Below are 27,756 nucleotides of genomic sequence, written 5' to 3' on the forward strand. Positions count from 1 at the left end.
CAAAACCAGAGCTAAAACAGAGGTCTCCTGACTCCCACACCAGTGTCCTTTCAGACTATGTCACTTTCTCAGTATTTATTTTGTATAGTTATTTCCTAGGAAGCTGTATAGTAGTATAAGAGAATGTGCTTTGATAATCAGACAGATGCTTAGATAAAACTCCAGCATTCTTATTAAGATCATTGGCACCTGCATATCTTCTATATCCTCATCTGTAAAGTGAGAAAATTTCTACTTTATAGAACCATTATAAAGATGAATTATGATAATCCATGTAGAATGTTTAGTACTATTTCTTTGGTGCTCCCCACCACCAACTTTTTAGTTTAGTTAGACTTATCATACATTCAGTCTTACCTTGTTTCGCATTCTTTCTTGAATCTTCTATGATCTTGAATCTTCTGTGATCAGGCTTTTGACTCTCATCACTCCACAGCTCACTTAGCCCTCATCTGACTTCACCTATGAACAGTTTGACAGCTAATCATGCATTGCTCCTTGATACAACTTTATCTCCTACGAGCTCACTCTTTGGTTTCTCCTGCTACCCCACTGGCCTGCTCCTTCTCAGACACTTCTCTCGGCTCTTCTCATTTTTCCATCACATCTTCTGACCTCATTGCCTGTTTTCATTCTCTCTCTGGTTCAGCCTCCTCTAGTTTCTGGTTTCAGATATTATCTAAATCCCCTTGACCTTCAAATGTATATCTCTAGCTTAAACCTCTCCTCAGAATTCCTGATTTATGAACCTAACTGCCTACTTAAATTTCAGTTTAGAGGTCTGATAGATTTCTCAAACTTCTCTTGTTCTAAAATAACCTCCACATTCTTTCCTGCAGCCTCCAACTATGTACTTCCTATAGATCTTCACATCTCAGTACATGAAGATTTCATCCTTCTGATTGTCCATGCCAAATTCTTTGTAATCTGCTAGATTCCACTCTCAGTCTATATCCTGTCCATTAGCACATCCTGTTGCCTCTTTGAAATGTATCTGAAACTGAACAGGACTGCTGCCACTATCTCAGTATGAGATACTGTTATTTCTCACCTGGAGTATTGTTTAAGCTTCCTTAAACAATCTCTCTTCCTTAAACAAGTCTATCTCTAACCATGTCCTCTGTCAGTCTATTCTGTATGTATCAGGTAGAATTTTACTTTTAAAGTATATATCAGATTACTTCTTTCTTCTGCTCAAAAACTTCCAACGACTTCACATCTTTTTCAGGCTAAAATCCAGAGTTCTTTCTGCAGCCTGCATATCCCTGCATGGTCTGCCTGCTTCCAACCTTTATATTCTTGTGTTTTATCCTACCCATTTTCTTACTAACTCCAGCTACATCTTGCTGTTTCTGGAATATACCAGGTATGCTCTTGCCACTGGGCCTTTATGCTTTTTTCTTGCTCAGCAACCCTGGGAACCAGCTATGTGAAAATTCAGCTATTAACCAATTTTAGAAAGCTAAGCGGCATAAGTTTATGTGTATGTAACACTCACAACCAGCCTCAGGTAGCATTGAATATTCAAACATTGATATTTTTGAGTGAAACATTAAGAATATCTATGCTAAGTGGTATAAATAAAGATTTAAAATATCATTGTCAGTTCAGGTCCAATTTTGGGACAAAATGAGGTCAGTTCAGGTTTTGTTGCCAAATGATTTACAAAAAAATAATCTTCAGAGCTTTGGGGATTTTAGAATTGCAGATGAGAGATTTTGGATCAGTAACAATACATGGCTTGCTCCCTTAATTTTTTTCTATCTTTGTTCAATGATCATTGGGTAGTCAGGGGAGATCTCTATCTAATAGGCTTTTCTCTTTTAGAGCAAGTTTGGCATGTGGAAAGTGTCCAGTTAAAAATTATTGAAAGAAGAAATGAATCTCAAATCATTTTTCACTCAAATATGTATTATTTAGGAGACAGTGTGACCAGTTTAAGAATAGTTGACCATTATGAAAAACAAAGCACTGTTTGATTAGTGATAAACACATATTAGTATTTGAAATATCAGAAATACTTAATGACTGAGTCATCTGCTGACACAAAACCCATTATCTACTTTAGTGCCTGGCAGCCTAATCAGTTGGACTCTGTTTCATTGACCTGTTATTGACTTGTCATATAACTTTGTCAGTTTTTAGTATAACATCACCTTCTTTTGATCATCACCCTATGTCTTAGAGCATTTTCATGCAGTTGATCAAGGATATTGCCGCTAATTAAATGTAAATAAAATAAAAAAATTTGATACTCATAATATATTTAAAGTATCATGTATAAAATTAATTGAAACTAAAAGTCCAAAACTTCCATTAAAATCACTTGAAAATCTAACACTCATTTATAACCCTTATATAAATGAAATCACTTCTCTCTAAAGAAAATGTGAGTAGTGAAGTGCTGTAATGGTGTTTGTATTAGTTTTGGTTGAGTATCCACAAAAGAAAGTTAGGTGTTAGTAGGAATTATTGTACTACCACTTTTCCTAGTGTTTCTCCAACAAGAATATTTTATGTCCTTTCAGAAAGTAATCATTTTTCTCTTCTTTCAAGCTTTGAGACCATAATTGTATTTAAATTGCTAATCTGTTTTGAAGGATACATAATAAATTGCTTAACATTCATATTCAGTCAAATTTATAATTTATATAACACTTGCAGAACATTTGGAAAATTGAGTATAAGAAAATAGAAGTGTTATTAGAATTTTACTGTATTTTAAAAAGTTGGCTCCCAACCTCCAGACTGAAATCCTTCTTCAGTCATGAATTTTTATTGCTTTTCTCTCATAGACTTGATAGAGCAGATGTGATTTTATTTTTTAATCCACATTACAGGGAGAGCTTCTTTGTTTGGGTTTTATGAAAAGGATTTTATTTTTTAAGGTAGTCATACTTTGGTTGCTTAAGAAAATGCTATTTTAAATAGGAATAGTGACTTATTTGCATCCTTAAACTTAGCAAACATGCCTTAAGTAGTCTGTGTGTTTGAAGGTCTTTACATCTGATCACCATGGCTGATATTCAACAGTGCTATTAAACGAAATAAACATAGATGCCTCTTCTGCCACGGAGGCACAGGTGGACATCTTGGTGGCAAGCCTCATGCAGTGTGACACATGGCACAGCCCAACATGGGGCAGAGAGCATGCAGCTTGAAGCAAGAGTCATCTTATGTATACTTCGCTGTAGATTTGTGTTTTTCTGTGGAACGGGCATCATTCAAGATGTTTACATAGTATGGTATTTGTTTTTTATTAAATGTTTCTTATAATTTCTTAAAAATAGTCAAAACCGGGTCAGCACAGTCTATTTACAAGCCAGAGTTCCTCCACCCTGCCCCTTGCTATCTATATAAATTATATTTTTGACTCTGCCCTTTATAATGTTGGCACCCTGTGCGTATTGGATGTAATCAGGGCTGAAAGGAAACTTGAATCCATCTGGAAGCAATAAACTTTTCTAAAAGACTGCACAGTGTTATTTAATCCTGTGACTTCTTACTGTGAGTGAAATTAAGGTTTGATGCAGTTGTGTCACATCGTATTGATATCAAATTTATCTTTCTAAAAAAATTACTGACAGTAGTAGTACAGTGCAGTGCAGAAGATGGCTTGCTTTAATTCTACAAGCTATTTTGCTTCAATTACATGTTATATGGTGTAACTAAATATATACTTGATCAAAAATGTTGTTTTCTCTAAAAGTTTCACATTATCAAGTAATATTTTTTTACCTTTACCTTTGACCTTTTATCATAGTACTACGTGTGGTACCTTTTATCACAGTATGAATCATGTAGTACATAATAATTATTATGACGAAAGGCGTGGAGAAGAAACTATTATTTTAAATTTCTTTAATTGAGAGCATAACTGAATAAATACCATATATGTAGAGTGTATATATAGAACATTAAGGTCAAATATTGAGCATATCAGACTCTTTGAATCAATTTCAGGCTTTTTCTGAAAAAAAGTAACTTCTCTAAAATAGCTTTTAAAATTTCATTTCAAATATGTAGTAGAAGATCATATTTTGTGTGCGTAGGAGCCTAAATGGTATCAACTATCTAGCATAATTTGTAGTTTTTGTAGTGTATTTTTGAAAACGTAGTTTTGTTTTTTATTTTTACATTTTGCCTAAGTCCACCTGAAAATAAATGTAAAAGGATATTTGACTACATTATATTGGTAACTTCATTTTAATATTTCTTTTGTGAATCAATTCCCACTGAATTTACTCATATAGAGTTTTTGAATGCCAAAAATAAAGCAGAAACCTAACAATGTTTGTCAAGTATATGCTTTTAATGGTGGAAATGAAATAAAGCCCCACATCACCCATGTGCCTAGCATATTAAAAATAAACATGAACTTTGTCTTGCAAGTTATTAAGTTGGATTTTTAATAAAACTGATCAGCTACATTAAAATATTTCACTTTTCCTTTGTCTCCATTAAGTCTAGGCCTGCAGATATTTTTAGAATATCTCAAATGTGTATTTTTTGAGATGTAATTGACATGTAACATATATTAGCTTTAGATGTTTAACACGATTCAATATTTGTTTATATTTTGATATGATCACCACAATGTCTAATTAACATCCATCACCAAACAGTTACAAAATTTTAATTTTTGTGATGAGAACTTTTAAGATTCACCTTTCAAATGTGCAATAGAATATTTAATAATATTAATATAATATTAATATTATAGTCACCATGCTGAGTGACTGTATCACCATTCCCAAGACTTATTTTAAAACTGGACAGTTTTACCTTTTGACCTTCCTCACCCATTCTGCCTACCCCTTTCCTCTTGCCTCTTGTAACCAGCAGTCCATTCTCTGTGAGCTTGTGGGTGTGTTTTTTTTTTTTTAAGATTTTTAAAGATTCCACATACAAGTGAGATCATACAGTATTTGTCTTTCTTTGACATTTCACTTAGCATAATGCTCTCAAGATCCATCCAAGCTATCCCAAAGAAAAGATTTCCTTTTTAATGGCTGAATAGTATTCCACCATGTGTGTCTGTGTGAGAGACATTTTCTGTATCCATTTATCCATCAATGGACACTTAGGTTGTTTCCATATTTTGTCTATTATGAATATATTTGTATTTATTTGTATTTAAGTTTACTTTTGTCTGTTCAATATAAGTAGCTTCTGGCAATTTCTTTTTTATTTTCTCCCCTTGCTTCCTTCACACACACAGTGGTTCCTTGACCATAGGTGTGCCACTGCTATCATCCGGAAGGTAGACTGATGATAAGTTCAAGTGTCCCGGAGGCTGGTTAGGTGAATTTCTTCCAGTTCATTTTGGATGATCAGGATGGTGGTATTCTGTTCCTAGCTGTCTTGGCTCCTCAGATGAACTTTCCTTTCCTGGTACTAAGATCAATCTTTATCAAGTGAAAATTATGACTTCAGTCTCTCATGCAATGGTTCTACTTCCTTCCAGCAATACAAATCTGCATGTGCTAATTTCAGATAGCCTGGATTTAGATTCAGTTCAGTTCAGTTCAGTCGCTCAGTCGTGTCCAACTCTTTGCGACCCCATGAATCGCAGCACGCCAGGCCTCCCTGTCCATCACCAACTCCCGGAGTCCACCCAAACCCATGTCCATCGAGTCGGTGATGCCATCCAACCATCTCATCCTCTGGCGTCCCCTTCTCCTCCTGCCCCCGGATTTAGATTAGTTATTCTGAATACTTTTTTGGCTTCTTAGGATCAAATAATGACAGTCTTAAAGGTAAAACTGAATGGGAGTGGTATTAAAGTGAGCCTTTTAATGTCTCTCAGTAGTCAAACCATTTAGATTATTTGGAGCATTGAGGGGAACTTCACCATGACTACTATGAGATGATGAGGGATGGCACCTGCATAGGTAGGGCACTGATTGCTAGTATTGGTGGAGGTGAAAACCAAAGCATGATGACTGTCTTTGAGGTCCTCAGAAGAAAAGAGTATCAGTGAGTCAGCTTGGACTGTGAAATATAAGGGCATTTACCATGCAGGAAACCCATACACAGGCATTGTCCTTAGATGCTGACAATAGAAGCCATCATAGTGGCTTAGTCCTGTTTCCACAGTCCATCAAGTTCCAGGCCAAGAAAGATGAAGAACACCTTAACCTTTGTTTCTCTTAGAAACAGTTGTTCATGGAGATTGCTCTATTAATATTAACATTTTAATACCCACACAAAAGTGCCTGGAATGTTAGTGTTCATTCATGTCAATGAAATAAACTTTTGAATTTATTCTAAACTGTTACAGTCTGATCTTTCTCTAATCCCTCCCCTGTTGCTGTTTTTTTTAAACCACCATTTAACTTATGTAGGAAAAACATGTATGTAACTTAAATTCTCAAAAGGCTTTGAAGGACATTTGTGCCTTCACCTCTGTGAAGTTAGGAACTTCTGATATGTGACTAGACTTCAGCTGAGTAGTACTGGGCAGTAAGAGTTCAGAGGGACTGAAAAATGAAGGATATTTCTTGGAGGAGGGGCTCTGTGAGCTCTGACAGATGGTTAATGTTTGAAAAGACTAGAGTCAAGAAGGCCTTCCATTTGTTGGGAAATAAGGAGCAAAGGTTCAGAGGTTGAAATGCATACACCATCATTAAGATATTATCTGATTGATTGTAAATAGAGTCAGTAGCAAACTTTTATAGGACACCTAGCCTTGTTTGAAGCATTGAGCTGGGGTTGGACTCAGAGATTTGAGGAGGGCAGTGAAGATATTGTTGAAATGAATTACTGAGAACTGGAAAAAGACTGATCACCATACTTCTGGGGTTCATGGGGAATCTGCACAAGGGTCATTTAATAGCATATATATGAACTATAATCCTATGTGAATTGATATACATAACTGGTAATGCCAAAAAAGACTAGATTATAATATTAAGATGAATTAATTTTTATTATTATTATTTTTTAATTTATTTTAATTGGAGGCTAATTACTTTACAATATTGTAGTGGGTTTAGCCATACATTGACATGAATCAGCCATGGGTTTACATGTGTTCCCCATCCTGAACCTCTCTCCCACCTCCCTCCCCATCCCATCCCTCAGGGTCATCCCATTACACCAGCCCTGAGCACCTGGTCTCATACATCGAACCTGGACTGGCGTTCTGTTTCACATATGATAATATACATGTTTCAATGCTATTCTCTCAAATCATCCCACCCTCACCTTCTCCCACAGAGTCCAAAAGACTGTTCTATACATCTGTGTCTCTTTTACTGTCTTGCATATAGGGTCATTGTTACCATCTTTCTAAATTCCATATATATGTGTTAGTATACTGTATTGGTTTTTTTCGTTCTGACTTACTTCACTCAGTTTCATCCACCTCATTAGAAGTGATTCAAATGCATTCTTTTTAATGGCTGAGTAATATTCTATTGTGCATATGTACCACAGCTTTCTTATCCATTCATCTGCTGATGGACATCTAGGTTGCTTCCATGTCCTTGCTGTTGTAAACAGTGCTGCGATGAACATTGGGGTACGTGTGTCTCTTTCAATTCTGGTTTCCTTGTTATGTATGACCAGCAGTGGGATTGCTGGATCATATGGCAGTTCTATTTCCAGTTTTTTGAGGAATCTCCACACTGTTCTCCATAGTGGCTGTACTAGTTTGCATTCCCACCAACAGTGTAAGAGGGTTCCCTTTTCTCCACACCCTCTCCAGCGTTTATTATTTGTAGACTTTTGGATAGCAGCCATTCTGACTGGTGTGAGATGGTACCTCATTGTGGTTTTGATTTGCATTTCTCTAATTTTAATGAGTGATGTTGAGCATCTTTTCATGTGTTTGTTAGCTATAAGATGAATTAATTAAGCTCATATTTTCTGTTGGTCTCTGAGAATAGTATTTATGTTGGTGCAAAAGTAACTGCGGATTCAGACTCTGAATTTTAAGTCACTATAACTGGGTTCAAACACATCTTTATTAATCAAAATAAGAACCACTACAATCAGCACATTTTTGCCAATGAGAAATAAATTTATTCCTGTAGCAAAAAGATCCATGCTTCGGGATTTGATGAACTCTTGGAAAGCATTTTCTGTGTTGTCCTGGTTGTGAAAGCATTTTTCCTGCAAAAAGTTGTCAAGATGCTTGAAGAAGTGGTAGTCGGTTGGCAAGAAGTCAGGTAAATATGGCAGATGAGGCAAAACTTTGTAGCCCAGTTCATTCAGTTTTTGAAGTGTTCAACTTCTGAAGCTTTGGTTGTGTGACGTGCAGTCAGGAGTTGTCACAGAGAAGAACTGGGCCCTTTCTGTTGACCAGTGCTGGCTGCAGGGGTTGCAGTTTTTAGTGCATCTCATCCATTTGCTGAGCATACTTCTCAGATGTAATGGTTTAGCCAGAATTCAGAAAGCTGTGGTGGACGAATTTGGCTGCAGACCACCAAACAGTGACTGTGACATTTTTTTGCTGCAAGTTTGGCTTTGGAAGGTGCTTGGGAACTTCTCCTCCGTGCGACCACTGAGCTGGTTGTCACTGGTTGTTGTGTAAAATCCACTTTTTGTCATATGTAGAATAAGAAAAGATGGCACTTCAAAATGATGATATTTTTGATTTTTGGTCAGCTCATGAGGCACCCACTTATCAAGCTTTTTCACCTTTCCAGTTTGCTTCCAGTGCCAAACAACCATAGAATGGTCGAGATTGAGTTCTTGGGTGACTTCTCATGCAGTTGTAGGAGGATCAGCTTCCATGATGCTCTCAGTTAGTCGTTGTCAACTTCTGATGGCCGGCCACTGTGCTCCTCATCTTCAAGGCTCTCGTCTCCTTTGCAAAACTTCTTGAACCACTACTGCACTGTACATTCATTAGCAGTTCCTGGGCCAAGTGTGTTGTTGATATGCTAGTTGTCTCTGCTGCTTTATGACCCATTTTGAACTCAAATAAGAAAATCACGCAAATTTGCTTTTTGTCTAACATCAATTCACTAGCAAAAGACATAAATCGAGCAATGCACCTTAAAATGATGTATAACATAACCACATTTATTTAAGAATGTATTCTGATATCAAATGGCAAAGTTCAACAGTGCAAAACCGCAATTACTTTTGCACTAACCTAAATACCATTCTCAGAGACTCCCCATTTATGAATGTTTTCCCTAAGGAGTAGAAGTGTAAGTAGATGTGTCAAATGACAGGGGCAAATATATAACTAGATAATACAATCAGGTAACACACAATTCCAAGAGATGTACATGAGTGCTCTTACTGAAGTGAAAATGACAAAACCCAAACAATTGCACGATAAACTCATGCAATAGAATATGAAATTTTAAATTGCTCTTTTAGTTCACTAGGTTTCATATGTAGTAGGGACTTGTTGCATAGACAGTCTAAAAAAGTTAGTGATAAAATCTTAAACTGACGAAAAATGATGAAAGATAAAAATGCATAAATCATGATATTTTTAGCCTGCATTTTCTTAATCTTAGGCCTATCTTCACAATATTATAGATAAGTCCAGAGTTTCTTGAGCGTTTTTAGTCTTGGAAGCCCTTTACACCCTTAAATTGTTGAAAACCGAAGAGCCTTTGTTTATATAAGTTAGCAACTCCTGATACTTACCATGTTAGAAGTTAAACATTAAAAATATTCATTAAAAATAACAGTAATAAGTCCATTGCATTTTAACATAAATAATGTTTGGACTGAAAATAACTATTTTCCAAAACAATAAAAAAATCAGTGTCACTTTCTTGACTACAGTTTGCAGATCTTTTTTGTAGAAGACACGGTGTTCCTTAATAGAAAGATTTAATAAGAGACAGCTGAGTTTTCAAGATTGCTTCTGGTTTCAGTTTGTTGTGAACGTATTTGTTTTTGTTAAGTGTATAAGGAAAATCCAATTTCACACAGATATTTGTTTAGAACAGGAAAAGTATTTTAATAGTGTTTTCAGGTTTTCTTTGATATTACAGTAAAACTTGGTAAGTGCTAATTTCTTAAATCTTAGTTACAAAGCAGAATCTGTAAACATATCAATTAACCTTCTGTAGTTTGCTATTTGAAAATTTATTGGTCTGTCTTACACTTTGAATCTTTAATTATGCATAATTTTATACTATCCTGCATTGAGTATTTGGAAAAATTGTTCTACTGAGTTATATAGAGCTTCCAAATGTTGACATATTTAATTATATAAATCTTTAAACTATCAGATATATTAACATCACTGCCAATCTCAGCATAAGATTCCTTAAATATTGGGAAGCTGTCAAGCTCATCGTGGCAGATACAGGTTTTACAAAATTCTGATTTTTGCTTGAAAGTTAGAATTTTATCATTGACAGCATTCTCAGTTGTTTTGCTTGAGTGACTGGCTCACTTTGCTCAATTCCCAGAAAATATTTACCAAATACTCATACTTGCATATAATAGTTTGTTAGTCCATCTTTCAAGGAAAAATGGTTTTCCAAACAAAATCGAACTAGTCACAGTGTGAATGGTATAAGTGCTTTTCCTGTGGAGAACTATCACTTTCATTTGTAGCTGAAATGCTTTTTTGTATAATTCCCATTATCACACATAATACATATAAAAAAGAAATTACTAAAGGGTAGAGATTTTTAAAAATTAAAGTGTTACTGCTTCATCAAGGTCAGTTAAGTGATACTTTTTTTTTTAAACTATGAGTTTGAAGTGATGAGGAATGCAACAATTATTAGTGAAATTTAGTGTCACTTCTTTGATTCATGGTGATACCAGAAGTTTCAACCACTATTTCCTTTTCACCATCCATGCAAATGTCAGCACAGTGAAAAAAGCAAATAACATCTTTAGTATTATTATAAAAATCATTTTGATCCTCTATACCTTCTGAGAAAACATATTGAGAATATTTAAATTGTTGCCTTAATTTGCAAATTTTGCCATTATTTGTATAAAACAACATTATAAGTATGAACATTTATTAATGGTATAGATTTAGGGAAAAAATTGATTTCTAAGAGTTTGCTATTTGGAACATGAGTTCCAAGAAAAGAGCTTAGAATAGAAATTCGTCAATGACTGAAAGTCAACCTAAATTTTCAATTATATTGTCTTTAAATATACTGATTTTATGTGGTATTTGTGATTAAACATAGACCATGTAATTTAAAATTGTTATTGTCACTTTGTAGCATAGACATTCAATGTTCTGAATAAAGAATTATATATTTATTGTCTATATTTAAAATAATCAAAACAAAGAATAATATTTAAATTATTTGACTAATCAGTTCATTTTGAACTTTATGCAACAGTACCTATGTATCTTTGGGTGCTTAAGTTCTTAAGAGAAGTCCGTCCCTAAGCTGTTTATACATGATAGAAGTAACTAGAAATATGTGGGAAAAAATTGCAGATAGAAATTGAGCATCAATTTTTTCATTTGGTATGACAAAAATGTGACTTTTTGGTATTCTTTTACAAGATATCTATTTCTTGTCATTCTTAATAAGTCTTCATATTTAGGAACTTAAGCTGTTATGCTAACAAATGTTAAGTCAGAATTCTTGAGGATTGTAATGCACTGTGATGGTTTTTCAGTAAATTACTGGAGCAGCCCTATTTATTTAAACCCTGGTTTAACCTGATTATTAACAATTAAATTGTGTTTTCTTCTTACAATTAAAGTGTATTCAAATTTATTGGTCCCTTGCTTCACAGATTTATCTCAGTATGTGGTGTATTCAAACAGAATTTTGTATTTTTAATTAGGGGATTAGATAAGTAATTCTGAAGAGCCAAAAAAAAAATTGTTAGACATCACATTGCTTAACCATCTAATATACCATAAGAGTGTGTCTGCACTCTGTTGTGGGAGCTGTCTATCAGGCAGGCTGGTTTTTCGGGCAGTATTTAAAGAGTGGACATGTGCAGGAACTGTGAGCACAATTAGCGCCAAGCAGATAAATCCAGCTCTAATCCTGTTTACGGTCTGCATCAGACAGATGTGCCAAGATTGATTTAGACAAGCTGGGCTTACAGTAATATTTTTAAAAGTGCCATTCACTGTTCTATTTCTGTTAAACCTTTGCTAAATATTCTTAAGTGTTGTTGGTTTTACTGTTCTTGTTAGCCACCCTAACCTACTTTAAACAGGTCCTGCTTTGCTCTCATGGTGACAGGGTAACCTGCCAGGAGAGGTTATCTTTATTCCCTGTAATTAAATTGACTTTTCCCCCCAAGAAAATACAACAATAGGAAGTGGGTGCTGAATTAAATAAATAGCATGATATCCAATAGACATATACTTAAATCCCGTGCTGGAACAGATGGTCCCCAGCATCTCTGTAAGTAATGTGAGAGGACAGTTAATGTTCTGAAACAACTAGCTATCACCAATATGATCCTAATGAACCAATAGATTTCAAATAATAAACCACATGCCACAAAGAAAAATTGCACATCATCTGTAAGGTTTTAATGCTCCTAAACTGAGAAAAATGTCTATAGATGATTTTCACATTTTTCAAATGTTATCAAATATCAATTTATGGATAAAGTTTGGCTTCATATTTTTTACCAATAAAGGTATGTTTTAGCATTAAAGTAGATTAAAGTTACATTTAAATTATATCCCCTCAAGTATATTTTTAAAAAATTTTTAGCTCCTCTTTTACATACTTAGGTTGTGCATGGAAATGTGGCTTTTGCATACAATTATGAAAGCATTTGCTTTTATTCATGAAAGAAACTAGTTATCCTGTTAACAGAGGTTGCTGTGTGGTGATGAAAGTGGCTATCTTACAGATGAACGATTAGGCAGAGATAAAAGACCTAAATATGTTTCAGCATTTATAAATAAAATAGTTTATAAACCAAAAGCAGTATTTTTCTGATTCACATAGAGAATAAGAGTCTGAGTCATTCTTAAGCTTTTATTTATAAAGACATATAGATAAGTGGTTGATTTTTATAGACCCCAAAATAGTAGTCTTCATTCTGAATATGGTTTCTTTTTTTCTCTTTAATCATATTTCTCATAAATATTTGTATTTTCTAACTGTGTCTCAAAGAGTTAAGTGTTTTGGAGTGGGGGTAGAGGGGAAACAATGACCTCCTTAGATTTTCAGCTTATCCTCTCAGACATCTCTAGAACCTTCAGCTCACTGGGGGTTAGCCTGAGGGCTCTCCACCTAGAAACCTGAGGACCCTTTGGCCTTAACTCTCTTTCAAGTCTTGGAAGCCGGTGTCTTGCTACCCCACAGAGCCAGCTGGTCCACTGCTTATATCTGAAGAACTTCAAAAACAAAACAAAGACACAGACAAGCACCATCTAATCTGATAATGGGTAAACAATGTTTAGACAGTTCCAAGCCATTAAATAAAACCATTTTAAATTCAAGTTCACACAATTCTAATGAGTTTTATTCCTAAAGACTATATTCAGAAGAAAACAATTTTCTATAAAACTAGTTATATACATGTCTTTGCATGTGTTAGGAAACAGTTTTGTTTAAAATCAGGTGTATCCTGTGATTAGAGAGAACTGGGCTGATTTATGTTGTGTAAATGATTGATGTTGCAGAAATGAATAACAGACCAGAATTTCTAGTTGTGAAATTGACACCTGAGAGATTCCTATAGCTGCTGAGGAAAATAGAGTGCTGAAGAACATTTGCCTATTGTTAGAAATTTGTAAAACAAGCAAAAACTATTTTATTCACAAATCAATTATCTTTATTTTCATTTCAAATGAAAACAAAATGTTTTTTCTAAATCTGTAGTTCTTCCTCTTAGTTTCCTCTTGTCACACTGCGAAGAGATCAGTCATGTGAAAACCTGAAATTTGAATCTGTGGGCAAATGTGGGAAGAGATTAGAAGTCTGAGCAGGGAAAGCAGGAAATACCATTCAGAGAGTTACAGTCCTTTTCAGAGTTTTCAATTCTGTCAGCTCCTGGTTGCTATAGTCTAACCTTCCATTTCCTTGAAGGTCACCATGAAGTTTTGAATGAAGTACAGTTGACGCTTGAACAACATATGTTTGAACCACGTTTGTCCACATGTATGCAAATTTTTATCAGTAGTAAATGATGCTTGTTTGCATTCTTGGACGTGGAACCATGGATGGAGGGAACCATGAATATGGAGGGATGGCTATAAATTATATATAGATTTTTGATGACACTTGAGAATGTACCTTTAACCCCTGAGTTGTTTAAGGATCAAGTCTACTACTCAGTTAAGACACATGAGTGGTTTTGCTGTTTTCCTAGGATTTAGTTAGAGACAGAGCAATGGCTGTCTACTGTTTTGACTAGAATAAAAAACAGATCCAGAAGGTCAGATGGGTGTGTGTTTACTTCAAGAAGGTCCTTACTTCTGTGCAGTGTTGGTAAAGACCAGTCAAAGTACTTGGATTTAGATCTTGGATCTGGCTCCTACCAGATATATGACCGTGGACAAATTACTTAAATGCTGTGGCCCGAATTCCTCGTTTTTAGGAAAAAGCGTCTACCTTGGGTAGTGTAAGGATTAAATGAGATAATAGATGTAAAGTACTGAGGGCAATGTCTGGCATATAGCAAGCACATGCTAATTAAATATTAGCTTCCCTTATGTTTTAGAAAATGGTATTTTAAAAATTAAAATGAATAATATGATCAGGAACTATTTTGGGATGAGCAAGAAAACCATCTTTTTCAGTTGATTACAGAAATATTTCCATTGTAGGAAAATTAGAAATTCATATACGCAAACTAATTCACAGTCTCACTCTCCTTCCAAGTTTTCATGTGCATCATCATACATATGTGCATATGGAAATACATTCCACATACATTATGCATTCAATAAATATATACAAAACAGTAATGGAAATGTGGTACACTGTTTTAGACACTTTTCTAGTCAGATTTCTACATTTTAATGGCTGAATAGCATTATAGTATATGAATATGCTTCATTTTCCAAAACCGATACTCTGTTAGGTCACATTTAGGTTATTTCCAAGTTTCACTCAAATATTGCTTGGTTAAGCATTATTTTAGCTATATTGTGCATATTATCTATTTCCTTAGGGTAAATTCCTGGAAGTAAATTGCTTGATCAAAAATATGCATATTTTAAAGTATTTTCCCTTTTCTCATTTTAAAAAACTGATAAAATATAATGCTGATTACAGAAAGGAAGATTTAGAAGTAAAAATTAATCTTTTACTCCTTTATATCCCTGTTTTCATTGATAACCACTATTTGTTATGTGTTTTCTGTGTGGATATTTTTCTCCTTTTAATGAAAGTGAGATCCACCTCTCAGATTATTGTCATTTGCGTTTTATTCCACTTACTCATATCTCTTAATGTGGATGTCTTTCCACATCAGAACACAAAGATCTAATTTTCTCATTGTGAGTTGCAGAAGATTATGATTAAGCAATTCTCCTATCGAAGAACATGAATACTGTGTCAAATAGTTTTGCTATTATAAATACTGCTGCAATTAACATTTTGAAATCTTTTGATAAGTATTCCCAACTTGTTCTCCAGCAGTTACCATTTTTGCATTCCTGCCGGCGCTGGGACTGATTCCCTTTGCCCACACCATCAATGAGCATTATTTTTGATCTTGTGCCAATCTAAAAGGCAAAAAGTGGTATCTTGTTGTTTTAATTTGCATTTCTTTGATTACTAATTAGATTGAACTTTCTCATATGTTTATTAGTCAATTTGCATTTCTTCTTTTGTGAAATGCCTGCCTGAGTCTTTAATGTACTCTTCCACTGAAGTGTTTCTTTTCTTGATTAAATAGATATTTAACTGTCATATGTCGCAAATATTTCTTCCCAGTTGGATTTTGTTTATGACTTCTATTTATGGGTCTTTAGGACTTTATTGGCATTAAATAACCTTTATGTTATGTGTCTCAGTCTCCGTTTGTCTGCCTTTATTGCCGTACCATGGCTTTACTAATTTATGGTTATATAAAGTTCTTTGTAATCTAGGAGTACTGGTGTATATTATGAAACAGAGATCTAGGTTTTCTTTTCTTTTTTAAAGATGAACCAGTTCTAAGTCATCTTTTACTAAATATTCCTCACTGATTTTGGATACTACCACTATCACATTTGTGACTTTTAAAATATATGCAAACGTTTCTTTGGACCATTCATTTATCTATTTCTAGATGTTTTAATTATTATAACTTTACAAGATATTATCTGGCTGGGTATGTACTTCTCCTCATTACTATTAAAACATTTTTCTTCATTATTTATTCCAAGAAAATTTACAAATCACTTGATGAGTTTCCTTGCTCCTTACATCAAAGAAAATACCATTTAGATTTTGATTGGAATTGCATTATAAGTAGTAATTAATAATGAGATTACTAGCATAAAAATAATGTAATCTTGGAACTTGATATGGCTTTATTTGTCTCTCAATTTATTTTGTATGGCCTTTTCTACCCAAACAAGTCCAGGATCATGTTAATAAATTTGTTCCTGGATACTAATTTGCATAGGGTCTCTTTATCCCCAATATTCTTTCTTTCTAGATATTGATATATTTGTAACCAGCTTCCTTATTGGCTATTCTTATTAGTTCTAATGGTTTCAAATTTATTCTTTTGGGTTTTGTGAATATATTGTGATACTGTCTATAAATAGCTATAGTTTCATCTCTCCCTCTATCCCTTCCACCATCAGTTGTCTTTATTTAATTTTCCTTGTGTATGATAGTGACCAGTATGTTGAGAATAGTAAGAATGATAATAGGTATTCTTGCCCTGTTTCCATAAATTCTACTAGTTTTTACTACTAAGTTGGATCTTGGTTGTTGTTTTAGTATCTTTAACTTTGCAATTACAAGAGATTTTAAATAGGAATAGTCATTGAGTTGTTTAAAGCCAAAGAATTGATGCTTTTGAACTGTCGTGTTGGAGAAGACTCTTGAGAGTCCCTTGGACTGCAAGGAGATCCAACCAGTCCATCCTAAAGAAGATCAGTGCTGGGTGTTCATTGGAAGGACTGATGTTGAAGCTGAAACTCCAATATTTTGGGCACCTCATGTGAAGAGCTGACTCATTGGAAAAGACCCTGATGCTGGGCAAGATTGAAGGCAGGAGGAGAAGGGGACGACAGAGGATGAGATGGTTAGATGGCATCACTGACTCGATGAACATGGGTTTGGGTAGACTCCGGGAGTTGGTGATGGACAGGGAGGCCTGGTGTGCTGCGATTCATGGGGTCACAAAGAGTCTGACACGACTGAGCAACTGAACTGAACTGAAAGTACACATGGCAAGGAATTCAGACTATAATATAGGACTTTGAGTGAAAATATATATAGTTCATCCTTTTCATTTTTTCCTCTCAGTGATCTTTCCTCCCTTCCTGCCTGCCTCCTTTGGAGGTCTTATTTGTTGTATGTTTGATTACATAAAAATTAAATTAATGTGAGACACAAGCTTTTAATGAATATTATAAGATTGTACTCAGTTGCTCAGTTGTATCTGACTCTTTGCTACCCCATGGACTATAGCCCACCATGCTCCTCTGTCCATGGGATTTCCCAGGCAAGAATACTGGAGTGGGTTGCTATTCCCTTCTCCAGGGGATCTTTTGAACCCAGGGATTGAACCGTTGTCTCCTGCATAGCAGGCAAATTCTTTACCATCTGAGCCACCAAGGAAGCAAGTTTAGGCAATATACATACCAAAATTGGAATACCAGACCATCTTACCTGCCTCCTGAGAAACCTGTATGAAGGTCAATAAGCAATGGTTAGAACCGAACATGGAGCAACAGACAGGTTCCAAATTGGGAAAGGAGTACGTCAAGGCTGTATATTGTCAGCCTTCTTATTTAACTTATATCAGAGTACATCATGCAAAATGCCAGGCTGGATGAAACATAGGCTGGAATCAAGATTACTGGGAGAAATATCAATAACCTCAGATATGCAGATGATGACACCCTTATGGCAGAAAGAGAAGAGGAACGAAAGAGCCTTTTGATGAAGGCGAAAGAAGAGAGTGAAAAAGCTGGCTTAAAACTCAACATTCACAAAACAAAGATCATGGCATCTGGTCCCATCACTTCATGGCAAATAGATGGGGAAACAGTGGAAACAGTGACAGGCTATTTTGGGGGGCTCTAAAATCACTGCAGATGGTGATTGCAGCCATGAAATTAAAAGACACTTGTTCCTTGGAAGAGAAGCTATGACCAACCTAGACAGCATATTAAAAAACAGAGATATTACTTTGCCAACAAAGGTCTGTCTAGTCAAAGCTATGATTTTTCCAGTGGTCACGTATAGATGTAAGAATTGGACCATAAAGAAAGCTGAGCGCCAAAGAATTGATGCTTTTGAACTGTGGTGTTGGAGAAGACTCTTGAGAGCCATTTGGACTGCAAGGAGATGCAACCAGTCAGTCCTAAAGGAAATCAGTCCTGAATATTCATTGGAAGGACTGATGCTGAAGCTCCAATACATTGACCATCTGATGTAAAGAACTGACTCATTTGAAAAGACCCTGGATGCTGGGAAAGATTGAAGGCAGGAAGAGAAGAGGATGACAGAGGATAAAATGGTTGGATGGCATCACAGACTTGAGTTTGAGCAAGCTCCCGCAATTGGTGATGGACAGAGAAGCCTGGCATGCTGCAGTCCATGGAGTTGCAAAGAGTCGGACACAACTGAGTGACTGAACTGAAGCAAAAGATGTAATTTTATATTTTGCCTGTAGGAGGAATGTTAGGCAGCTAATAATTATCCATTCTGCCCAAATATATAAATAAATTCTAAATTTGCATTTATGTAATATTCTAATTTTATGTTAAACTAGATGTAATATTCAATAACATCTAAATTTTAGGGGAAAAAACTTCTAAACATAATATTTTTCTCTCCAGTACAATTATTAAGAAAGAAAGCACATTCCTATCATTTCCTCTACCTTAGTTCAAGCCTCATAGGCTGGTTTCCCTTCCTCCAATGTCTCACTCGTGTTTTCTAATCTTTATCCTGATGAAATAATCATCTTTGCTAAACTAAATTACAGGGTTATGGTAAAAAATGTACACCACCTTGGGATCAGTGCACAAAGAGCAAACTCCTGAGTGTAGCATGAGGATCTATCATGGACTCAGGATAACTCTGGACTCAGACTTCCTCTTCTGCACCTTGTTGGGAGCCTTCCCTACTTCAGTTCACGTGTCCTCAGCCTTTAGGAGAAGGGGGTCCCACTGCATCCCCTGGGAAGTGTCTTGATTAAGAGAGTAAGTGTTCCAGGTGAAGCATAACATTAGGACAGTGAATAACAAAAAATTTTAATCCTTGTTCAGGATTAAAACATGTTGAATCTCTCATATATGCACACCTCTTCCTATCCTACTAGATTTGAATAAAGAACCAAATTCAAATTCACTGGCAACCATTGTACAATGATGGAAAGGACCATATTTAAGACGAAGCCAAGGTTCATGAAAGAAATACCAAGATACAATGGGCACAGCGCTTGTATGTGCTGCTAACTTGCCTGTCTGCTCTCACTCTTCCGCTGTACACAGAAACCCATCATTTGCCTTCTCTAACTCTGTAAAACTGTCCAGTTCAAATTCTTTTCTTGGGTTTTCCAATAAAACTTAATATGACCCCCTGAGACCCCAGAATTCCTTTATGTATATCCCAATTATATCTACTTTAAATATCTATTTTAATCCCTAATAAATTAATGGCCACTCAAGAGCAGGTGGTAGAACTTCTCTCTCTTGCATTCTTCATAGTGTTTAACAGAAAGCACTCAACAGAAGTTTCTTGAACTGAATGATATATAGTATATCCATGTTAAACTGTTTTGGGTACTAAATCAATGAAACAACATAATTCAGTGTTATTGTGTTCACCAGTAAATTTATCCCACTTTTCATTGACTCATCCTAATGTGAATGTCAAACTTTTCCTTCTGCTAATCCTTGAAAATCTTCAGGGAAAGAAACACGAGGTCTGAATCATTCTTTTTCTTATAAATCACCTTCAAGGAAGCCAAAAGCCACAAAGATCAAAGATTAATTCCTTCACTATAATTTTGTTTTGATTCAGAACCTTCATTGCAGTAGATGCCTTTTCAGGTGGATGACCTTCCCACAAAGATTATTGTTATTCTTCTTTAATTTCCTTCTTAATTTCCTTCTATTCCATCCATCAAGTCATGAGATGTAGGTTTGTAAACAACAACAACATGGTAAGATTCAGGTGGATCTTTCTTTTTAGATTGGCAGGAATTCATTATGTTTTCTACTCACGGTAATCTCACCATTTCCTTTTTGCACATACATCTCTTTACCAAGAATGTACATTTTCTTTCCCTTTCATGTTGCCTTCAGCAGCCTGTCTTAAACTCACTTCTGTTAGTAAATCCTTTTCTTTCCATTACTTTACTCTGTCTCTGTAAGTAACAGGAAGCTTCTTGCATGATACTAATTTATTATTACTGAAATGTTGCTTTGATTTTGTTCCTGGAATTCTTCATGCATTGAATAGTCTCAGATTCTGAATGTCCTAGGCCTTGTGTGGCAAGGACTCTCTTCCATTTTTTTCTATCTATGGGATAATGGACCTAATTTTTCTTTTTTCCCCTCCTCATCTCATATAGGACTTGACATAAAGCATAATCAGTAAAATTACAGATGATAAATATTTTCTGAGTTTTCACTATTTATTATTCATACATACAAGAATATAAACACAATGGTTTTGACTGGAAATTTTAATTTCTTTTCAGGTGATTCCAAGTATGATTTTCTACATAAAGAAGAATTTGTTGAACTCAAGGACATATTCTCTGTCAAACTGAAACGGCGTTATTCAATTAAACAGCAGAGAAGTGGTACTTTATTAGGAATCACTCTCTTCATATGTTTGAAAAAGGAACAAAATAAATTAAAGGATTCTACACTTGATCTTATTAATTTAAGTGAAGACCACTGTGACATATGGTTTAGACAGTTCAAGAAAATTTTGGCAGGTAAGTACTCCTTATGGAAATTTTTAATGAGTCTAGTTTCCTTGATGTAGGTTATTAATCTAAACATGGTATTGTATTTATCAACATAGTAACCCTTAATTATATTGAGGTTGTTTGCTTCTATTTATAGTCTGTTAAATGTTCTTAGCATGAAAGGTGTTGAATTTTGTCACATATTTTTATACATTAATTGAAATAATCATATAACTTTTTCCTTTCATTGTGTTAATGTGGTGTTCTCCATTGGTTTTTGATAGGTTGAACCATCCTTGCATTTCAACAATAAATCCCAAATAGTCATTGTATATAATTCTTTTAATATTTTACTGAATTTGGCTTGCTAGTATTTTGTTGAGGATTGTAACATTACTATTCATTAGAGATATCTGTGTGTAGTTTTTATTTTTCTACTTTTAGTATCTTTTTCTGATTTTGATATCAAGGTAGTACTGACCTTGTAGAATGACTTAGGAAGTAACCGTTGAATGACTGCTTCCATGAAGAAGCTTTGATAATCTGAAATAAAACAGTTCTTAAATAATAGTGTTCTCTCGGGGGCTGCTTTTAAAAGGATATTTATTTTTCTATTAATGTTTCTTTTGAGCTTATATTAGCATTTATTTTTCTTGCACCTACACATTGATAGCGAGTGAATATATATACTGGAGGACTTGAGAGTAACAGTTTTTATTAATTGAAATATAGTTGATTTACAATATTGTATTTCAGGTGTACAGCAAAGTGATTTGGTTATATATGTGTGTGTGTGTATGTCTGTGTGTGTGTTCTTTTCCTATTGTTTTCCATTGTTCATTATTACAAGATCCTGAATATAGTTCCCTGTGAAATATAATAAATTACTGTTTAGTTTATATATGATAGTGTGCATCTATTAATCCCATACTCATGATTTATCCTTCCCCCTTCCCCTTTGATACCCATAAGTTTGTTTTCTATGTCTCTGTGTTTCTATTTTTTAAATTAGTTCATTTGTCCAGGTTTTAGATTCCACATAATAAGGTATTGTCATATGGTATTTGTTTTTCTCTTTCAAACTTACTTCACTTAGTATGACAATCTCTAGGTCGATTCATGATGCTGCAAGTGGCATTTCATTCTTTTTTAATGGCTGAGTAGTATTCCATTACAAACATATACATATATAAATACACACATATTTACATATGTGTCTGTGTGTATATATACATACATACATACACATATACACACATACACACACAGGTGGCGCTAGTAATAAGAATCTGCCTGCCAATGCAGGAAACTTAAGAGACTCCGATTTGATCCCTGGGTTAGGAAGATCCCCTGGAGGAGGGCATGGCAACCCACTCCAGTATTCTTGCCTGGAGAATCCCATGGACAGAGGAGCCTGGTGTGCTACAGTCCATAGCATCACAAAGAGTTGGACATGACTGAAGTTAGGATGTATGCGTACACACATAGATCCCTGCACAACCCATGTCTTCTTTATTCCTTCATCTGTTGATGGACCCTGAGGTTGCTTCTGTGTCTTGCCTATTGTATATAGTGCCACCATGAACACTGGGATGCATGTATCTTTGTGAATTAGAGCATTTAACTTTTCTGGATGTTTGCCCAGGAGTGGGATTGTTGGATTATACAGTAACTATTTTTAGTTTTTTTAATGAACTTCTATACTGTTCTTCATAATGGCTGCAGCAATTTGCATTCCCACCAACAGTGTAGGAGAGCTCTTGTTTCAACACACCCTCTCCAGCATATATTTGTAGAGTTTTTGATGATGGCCGTTCTGACCTGTGTGAGGTGATACCTCATTGTAGTTTCGATATGTATTTCTCAAATAATTAATGATATTGAGCATCTTTTCATTTACCTGTTGGCTATCTGTATGTCTTCTTTGGAGAAATGTCTGTTCAGGTCTCTTGCCTATTTTTTGAAAGTATTGTTTTTTGAAATTGAGTTGTATGGACGTTTGTACATCTTTTGCAATTCTCTCCCAGTCTGTAGTTTGTCTTTTTGTTTTGTTTATGGTTTCCTTTGGTGTGCAAAATCTTATAAGTTTGAGTCTGTCCCATTGTTTATTTTTGCTTTTATTTATTTTGCTTTGAGAAACTGACTTTAGAAAACATCAGTGCAATTTATGTCACAGAATGTTTTGCCTATGTGCTATTCTAGGAGTTTTGTGGTGTTGTGTCTTATATTTAAGTCTTTAAGCCATTTTGAATTAAAGTTTTGTATATGGTGTAAGGGAGTGTTCTAACTTCATTGATTTATATGCAGCCATCTAATGAGAATAACGGTTTTTTGAAGATAATTTAAATTGTCTATATTTAAGGGTAGCTTTTCCTAAAAGTAATATCCAGAGAAAAGAGAATATTTTCTAGAATGTCCTTATGAATTCAGTGTATCTTAAATTTTTGAATGATATTTATATTTTACTTATTAAATAAAGTATGCATGAATGTACATATAAAGTTGGACTATAAAGAAAGCTGACTGCCAAATAATTGATGCTTTTGAACCGTGGTGTTGGAGAAGTCTCTTGAGAGTCCCTTGGACTGCAAAGAAATCCAACCAGTCCATCCTAAAGGAAATCAGTCCTGAATATTCATTGGAAGAACTGATGCTGAAACTGAAACTCCAATATTTTGGCCACCTGATGTGAAGAGCTGACTCATTGGAAAAGACCCTGATGCTGGAAAAGATTGAAGGCAGGAGGAGAAAGGGACGGCAGAGGATGCGATGGTTGGATGGCATTACTGACTCAATGGACATGCTGCTGCTATTGCTGTGTCGCTTCAGTCGTGTCTGACTCCGTGTGACCCCATAGACGGCAGCCCACCAGGCTCCCCTATCCCTGGGATTCTCCAGGCAAGAACACTGGAGTGGGTTGCCATTTTCTTCTCCAATGCATGAAAGTGAAAAGGAAAAGCGAAGTCCCTCAGTCGTGTCCAACTCTTAGCAACCCCATGGACTGCAGCCTACCAGGCTCCTCCGTCCATGGGATTTTCCAGGCAAGAGTACTGGAGTGGGTTGCCATTGCCTTCTCCACAATGGACATGAGTTTGAGTAAACTCTGGGAGTTGGTGATGGATAGGGAGGCCTGGCATGCTGTAGTCCATGGAGTTGCAAAGAGTTGGACATGGCTGAGTGACTGAACTGAACTGAACGTATAAAGCACATTAGATTTCTAAAGGTATCTAGTTAGCATATAATCAAACTGAGTTTTAGGTTTGTTTTTTTTCTCACAGACTTATAAATCTTGCATTCTTCTTTTTTTGGCCATTTTTTCCTGTTTCCCAGGTTGACTAGGATAGAGGCAGCTGTTGTAGTTGATGCAGAGCTTGGGGTAGAGATGATTCAAGACAGATCTGGGTGTCAGACAAGAGCAGGCACATGGTGATGTTAAGTTTTCAGGCCAGAAATCATTGATCAAGAAGACTGAGGACCCAAGTTGGTCAAGGACAGCCAGCTGATACGGTTGTATGTATAGAAGATGGCTTGAAATGACCTATTAAAACTATGAGACCTATTATTAAATGGTCCCTTCAAGTGTAAGGAAACCTGATTAAGAAGACAGGAAACTACAGAGGCCAAAGTTTGGTCCATCTCTCTAGAAACATAAAGCATGTATATATACATATCTATTTATATAGAGAGAGACTGAGGGAGGAGATATATATATAAACATATATTTAACTAAAAGCATTCCACTTTAACAGTGGGTCTTTTACAGCATTCTTATTTTAAATTCATTTGAGAAGAGATAAAAAGAAGTTAAAATGAAAATGAAAACTTAATTGAATTAAATTTCCCTTACATGGGCAGGTGTTCATGGGGCTTGCATGGTCTATAAAATAGGAATGTGTCATTTGTTTAGGAGAGTCAAAGCTCTTCCTTGCACTGAAGGTCTTTAAGAAATCTTCTCCCTTGGGGCTTATGAAGGGCTGGCTGAGTGATGTGAGAGGCAACATCCGCAATATATCTCATCCATAAAAACCAGCAGCAAGCAAGCAGGGGGCATCCCAACAAAGCTCAATTTAGTAAAAGCAGTTTTATTAAAGAAGAGGAACTTGTCCAAACACACACACCCCACAAAAATACTATTCAAATATTTGTTCAGCTTAATGAGTAATGTTTTGGTTTGATCCAGGATTAAAATCTAAGCTAATTAGACAGATGAATAAACTACATATTTCCTAGGCTATCATCCTTTGAAAATGTTACTTTTTGTATCATTGACTTGATAACAGTTCGAGGTGGTGAAATACATGAGATCATATTCTTTGGCATGGTCCCGGAGGACAGAGCAATTTTGCTGATGAAAAGCAAATAGATTGACTTTTGAAATCAACCAGTGTAAACACAACAGAGTTGAAATCATCCAGTAAAAATGAAGGAACTGAATCAAGGTGGTCTGAATGAATGACTGTTAACATTTCTGCCCCTGAGCGGTCTCAGTAGGTCCTTTAGAGGAAGCCAGCTACTATCTCCAAGCCCCAGGAAGACAGTCCTGGGTCAGCTTTGTTATGCAACGATGCACTCTAAGGCTCCAAAGCTCTCTACCAAATGCTGCATGATACTGATACTTCCTTTATAAGGTTGCAGTCTTAGAACATTTTTCTTGATATTTTCTTCACTTTCAAAGCCATGTAATCCAGGTGTTCATTAAAGTGCCTATTGCCTGAGAGTCAAATATTTATAATTGGATCAGGACTCTTTCAGTAAGTGGAGGTGGCCTGTATCTTTCCTGGTCTTTCAGGGTTCAGGGTGATTGTTTACTTCTTCCTGTTCCTTTTTGGTTCTGATTTCCCCAGAGTTGGGTTTATTTGTGGATTATCTCTCTGTCTCACATCCATTGTCCCTATGGTCTACTACGTATACTGTGTCAGGTCTGGCAGATACTGATGGTTGGTTTCCAAAAAAAATTAAAAAAAGAAAAAAAGTCACCAATCAAGGAATTTGTCTTTGAAACAGACCTAACTTAAGTTTGGTGGGTGATAGAACTTTGCATCAAAAAAAATATAAATGACTTACACTTGAATTTTAGATATCACTGTTTTAAGTCCAAAGACTTTGTTTTAACTAGTTCTGTGCAAAACAGTGGATTTAAAAAAAAATGCATGTTTTGTATGTTGTCTTTAATCACCAAATGGTTTTTCCGGTCAGTCTTTTACTCCCCCCACCCAACTTATTCTTCTATTGAGATAAACACGAAGAAAGTATTAAAACCTAAACTGGTTGACTTTCTAGCCTAATAATTAAAATTTTTAGGATATTTGGATATCAAATGTTATTTTCAAGTGTGCATATTTATATTTTGAACTGGAGCGATGGATAGGATGTAATGAATTTTTGAAGAAAGAGCAAATTGGCAGCACTAAAAAGAGGACAAAATGAACTCTCAATTGAAGTTTTAAGATTTTGACAAAGACTGACTAGGTTAAAAAGGATTTCTAAATACAAAAAATGTCTTAGAACTGTTTCTATTTTTATTTGAAAGAGTTAAGATCTTTTACATTTCAATTCTTTACACAATTGAGCACAGTATCTTTTTTTATTAATATAGAGAAGTCACCATAACTTTATTGACTAATAGTAAATATAAGTTAATTCATCCAACACACGTTTGGGATCAGGCACTATATGCAGTAATGGAAATACAAAAAAGAATGAGATGTAATCCTATATAGAACACTCTTGCCCTAGGAAATAAACAGGAAAACTTGTATTGTAATAAATGTGTTAAGGACTACAATGAAGATATGAAAAACTTAATAGGGATCATAACCATTGATCATTGATTCAGAAATTTAAATCTTAAAAAAATTAAGGGTGAAATGCAGTCACCAGTAAACTTAACAGGTAGTCATTGTGGTGAAAGTCCTTTAACACAGTCTTTTCTGCTTTATTTATAGCTGTGATGTGAAGATAAACAGGCATAGCTAGTATAGCATGTGTGTACACTAGATACATCAATTTTTATCCAAGTAGGGTGTGATCCAGTCTTTGCATATTTGAGTTTCCTAGAAATGATGAATTGCTAGCTTCTCTAAACTGTGAACCAACCTTTCCTTTAGCTACTATAATCTACACTTTAAAATGTATTCATAGGCTTTCTGACAAATTATCATCCCATACAGTAAGACAAAACAAAGTGCCCCTCAGGTGATATTTAGGACTACTTGAAACAGAAAGATTTGCAGCAGTTCCATTGGTTGATCTTCAGTGGAGGACTTAGAATGGTGTGAAAATGAAGAAAAAGATTTTTTAAAAAATCTAAAGCTTTATGCTCAAGTAAGTTGGAGAATGCTAATATCATAAACAGTGAAATTGGGACACTGGTTGATTTGAGGGAAAGACATTCTGTTTGACACATTTGGCATATATGACATCTGTTGGAGATATTCAACAGGCCGGCAGTTTGAGAGGAATGCATGAAGAGGTGAAGAAGAGCTGATGTGATGGGAATAGATGAAATATTGTAAAGAAGTAGTATAGAATTTTTTTAAAAAAGCAGAGGGCTAAATACAGAATGTTGGGTAATACTCATATATTAAAATAGGCAGAGAAGATAAAAGCCAGAACTACAAAGTAAAAGGAATGGTTGAAAAATATTGAATAGCTCTTTTATCATAGGACTATTGAATTTTATTGTTAGATTTTCGTTTTGCTAATTTATTTGTAATGTTTATTACTCTGAGACAATTGACAAAGGTGATTTTAGCCCACATTTGATTGAGTTAG

The 27,756-nt window shown here is 35.2% G+C and overlaps 1 protein-coding gene across 9 annotated transcripts in view; it reads left to right on the plus strand.

The window, feature by feature from the left end:
• The window catches only part of CERKL (CERK like autophagy regulator), a 144,990-nt gene that overhangs the window by 40,394 nt on the left and 76,840 nt on the right, over window positions 1-27,756 (plus strand). For all 9 annotated transcript variants that reach the window (XM_081581028.1, XM_081581033.1, XM_081581030.1 and 6 more), the window contains exon 2: window positions 20,767-21,009. In XM_081581028.1, coding sequence (XP_081437154.1) covers window positions 20,767-21,009 — 243 coding nt within the window. The remainder of the gene's footprint in view (window positions 1-20,766; window positions 21,010-27,756) is intronic.

The sequence above is a fragment of the Giraffa tippelskirchi genome, chromosome 3 (genome assembly GCF_054371585.1).
Source record: "Giraffa tippelskirchi isolate mGirTip1 chromosome 3, T2T-mGirTip1v1.2.pri, whole genome shotgun sequence".
Lineage (NCBI taxonomy): Eukaryota > Metazoa > Chordata > Mammalia > Artiodactyla > Giraffidae > Giraffa > Giraffa tippelskirchi.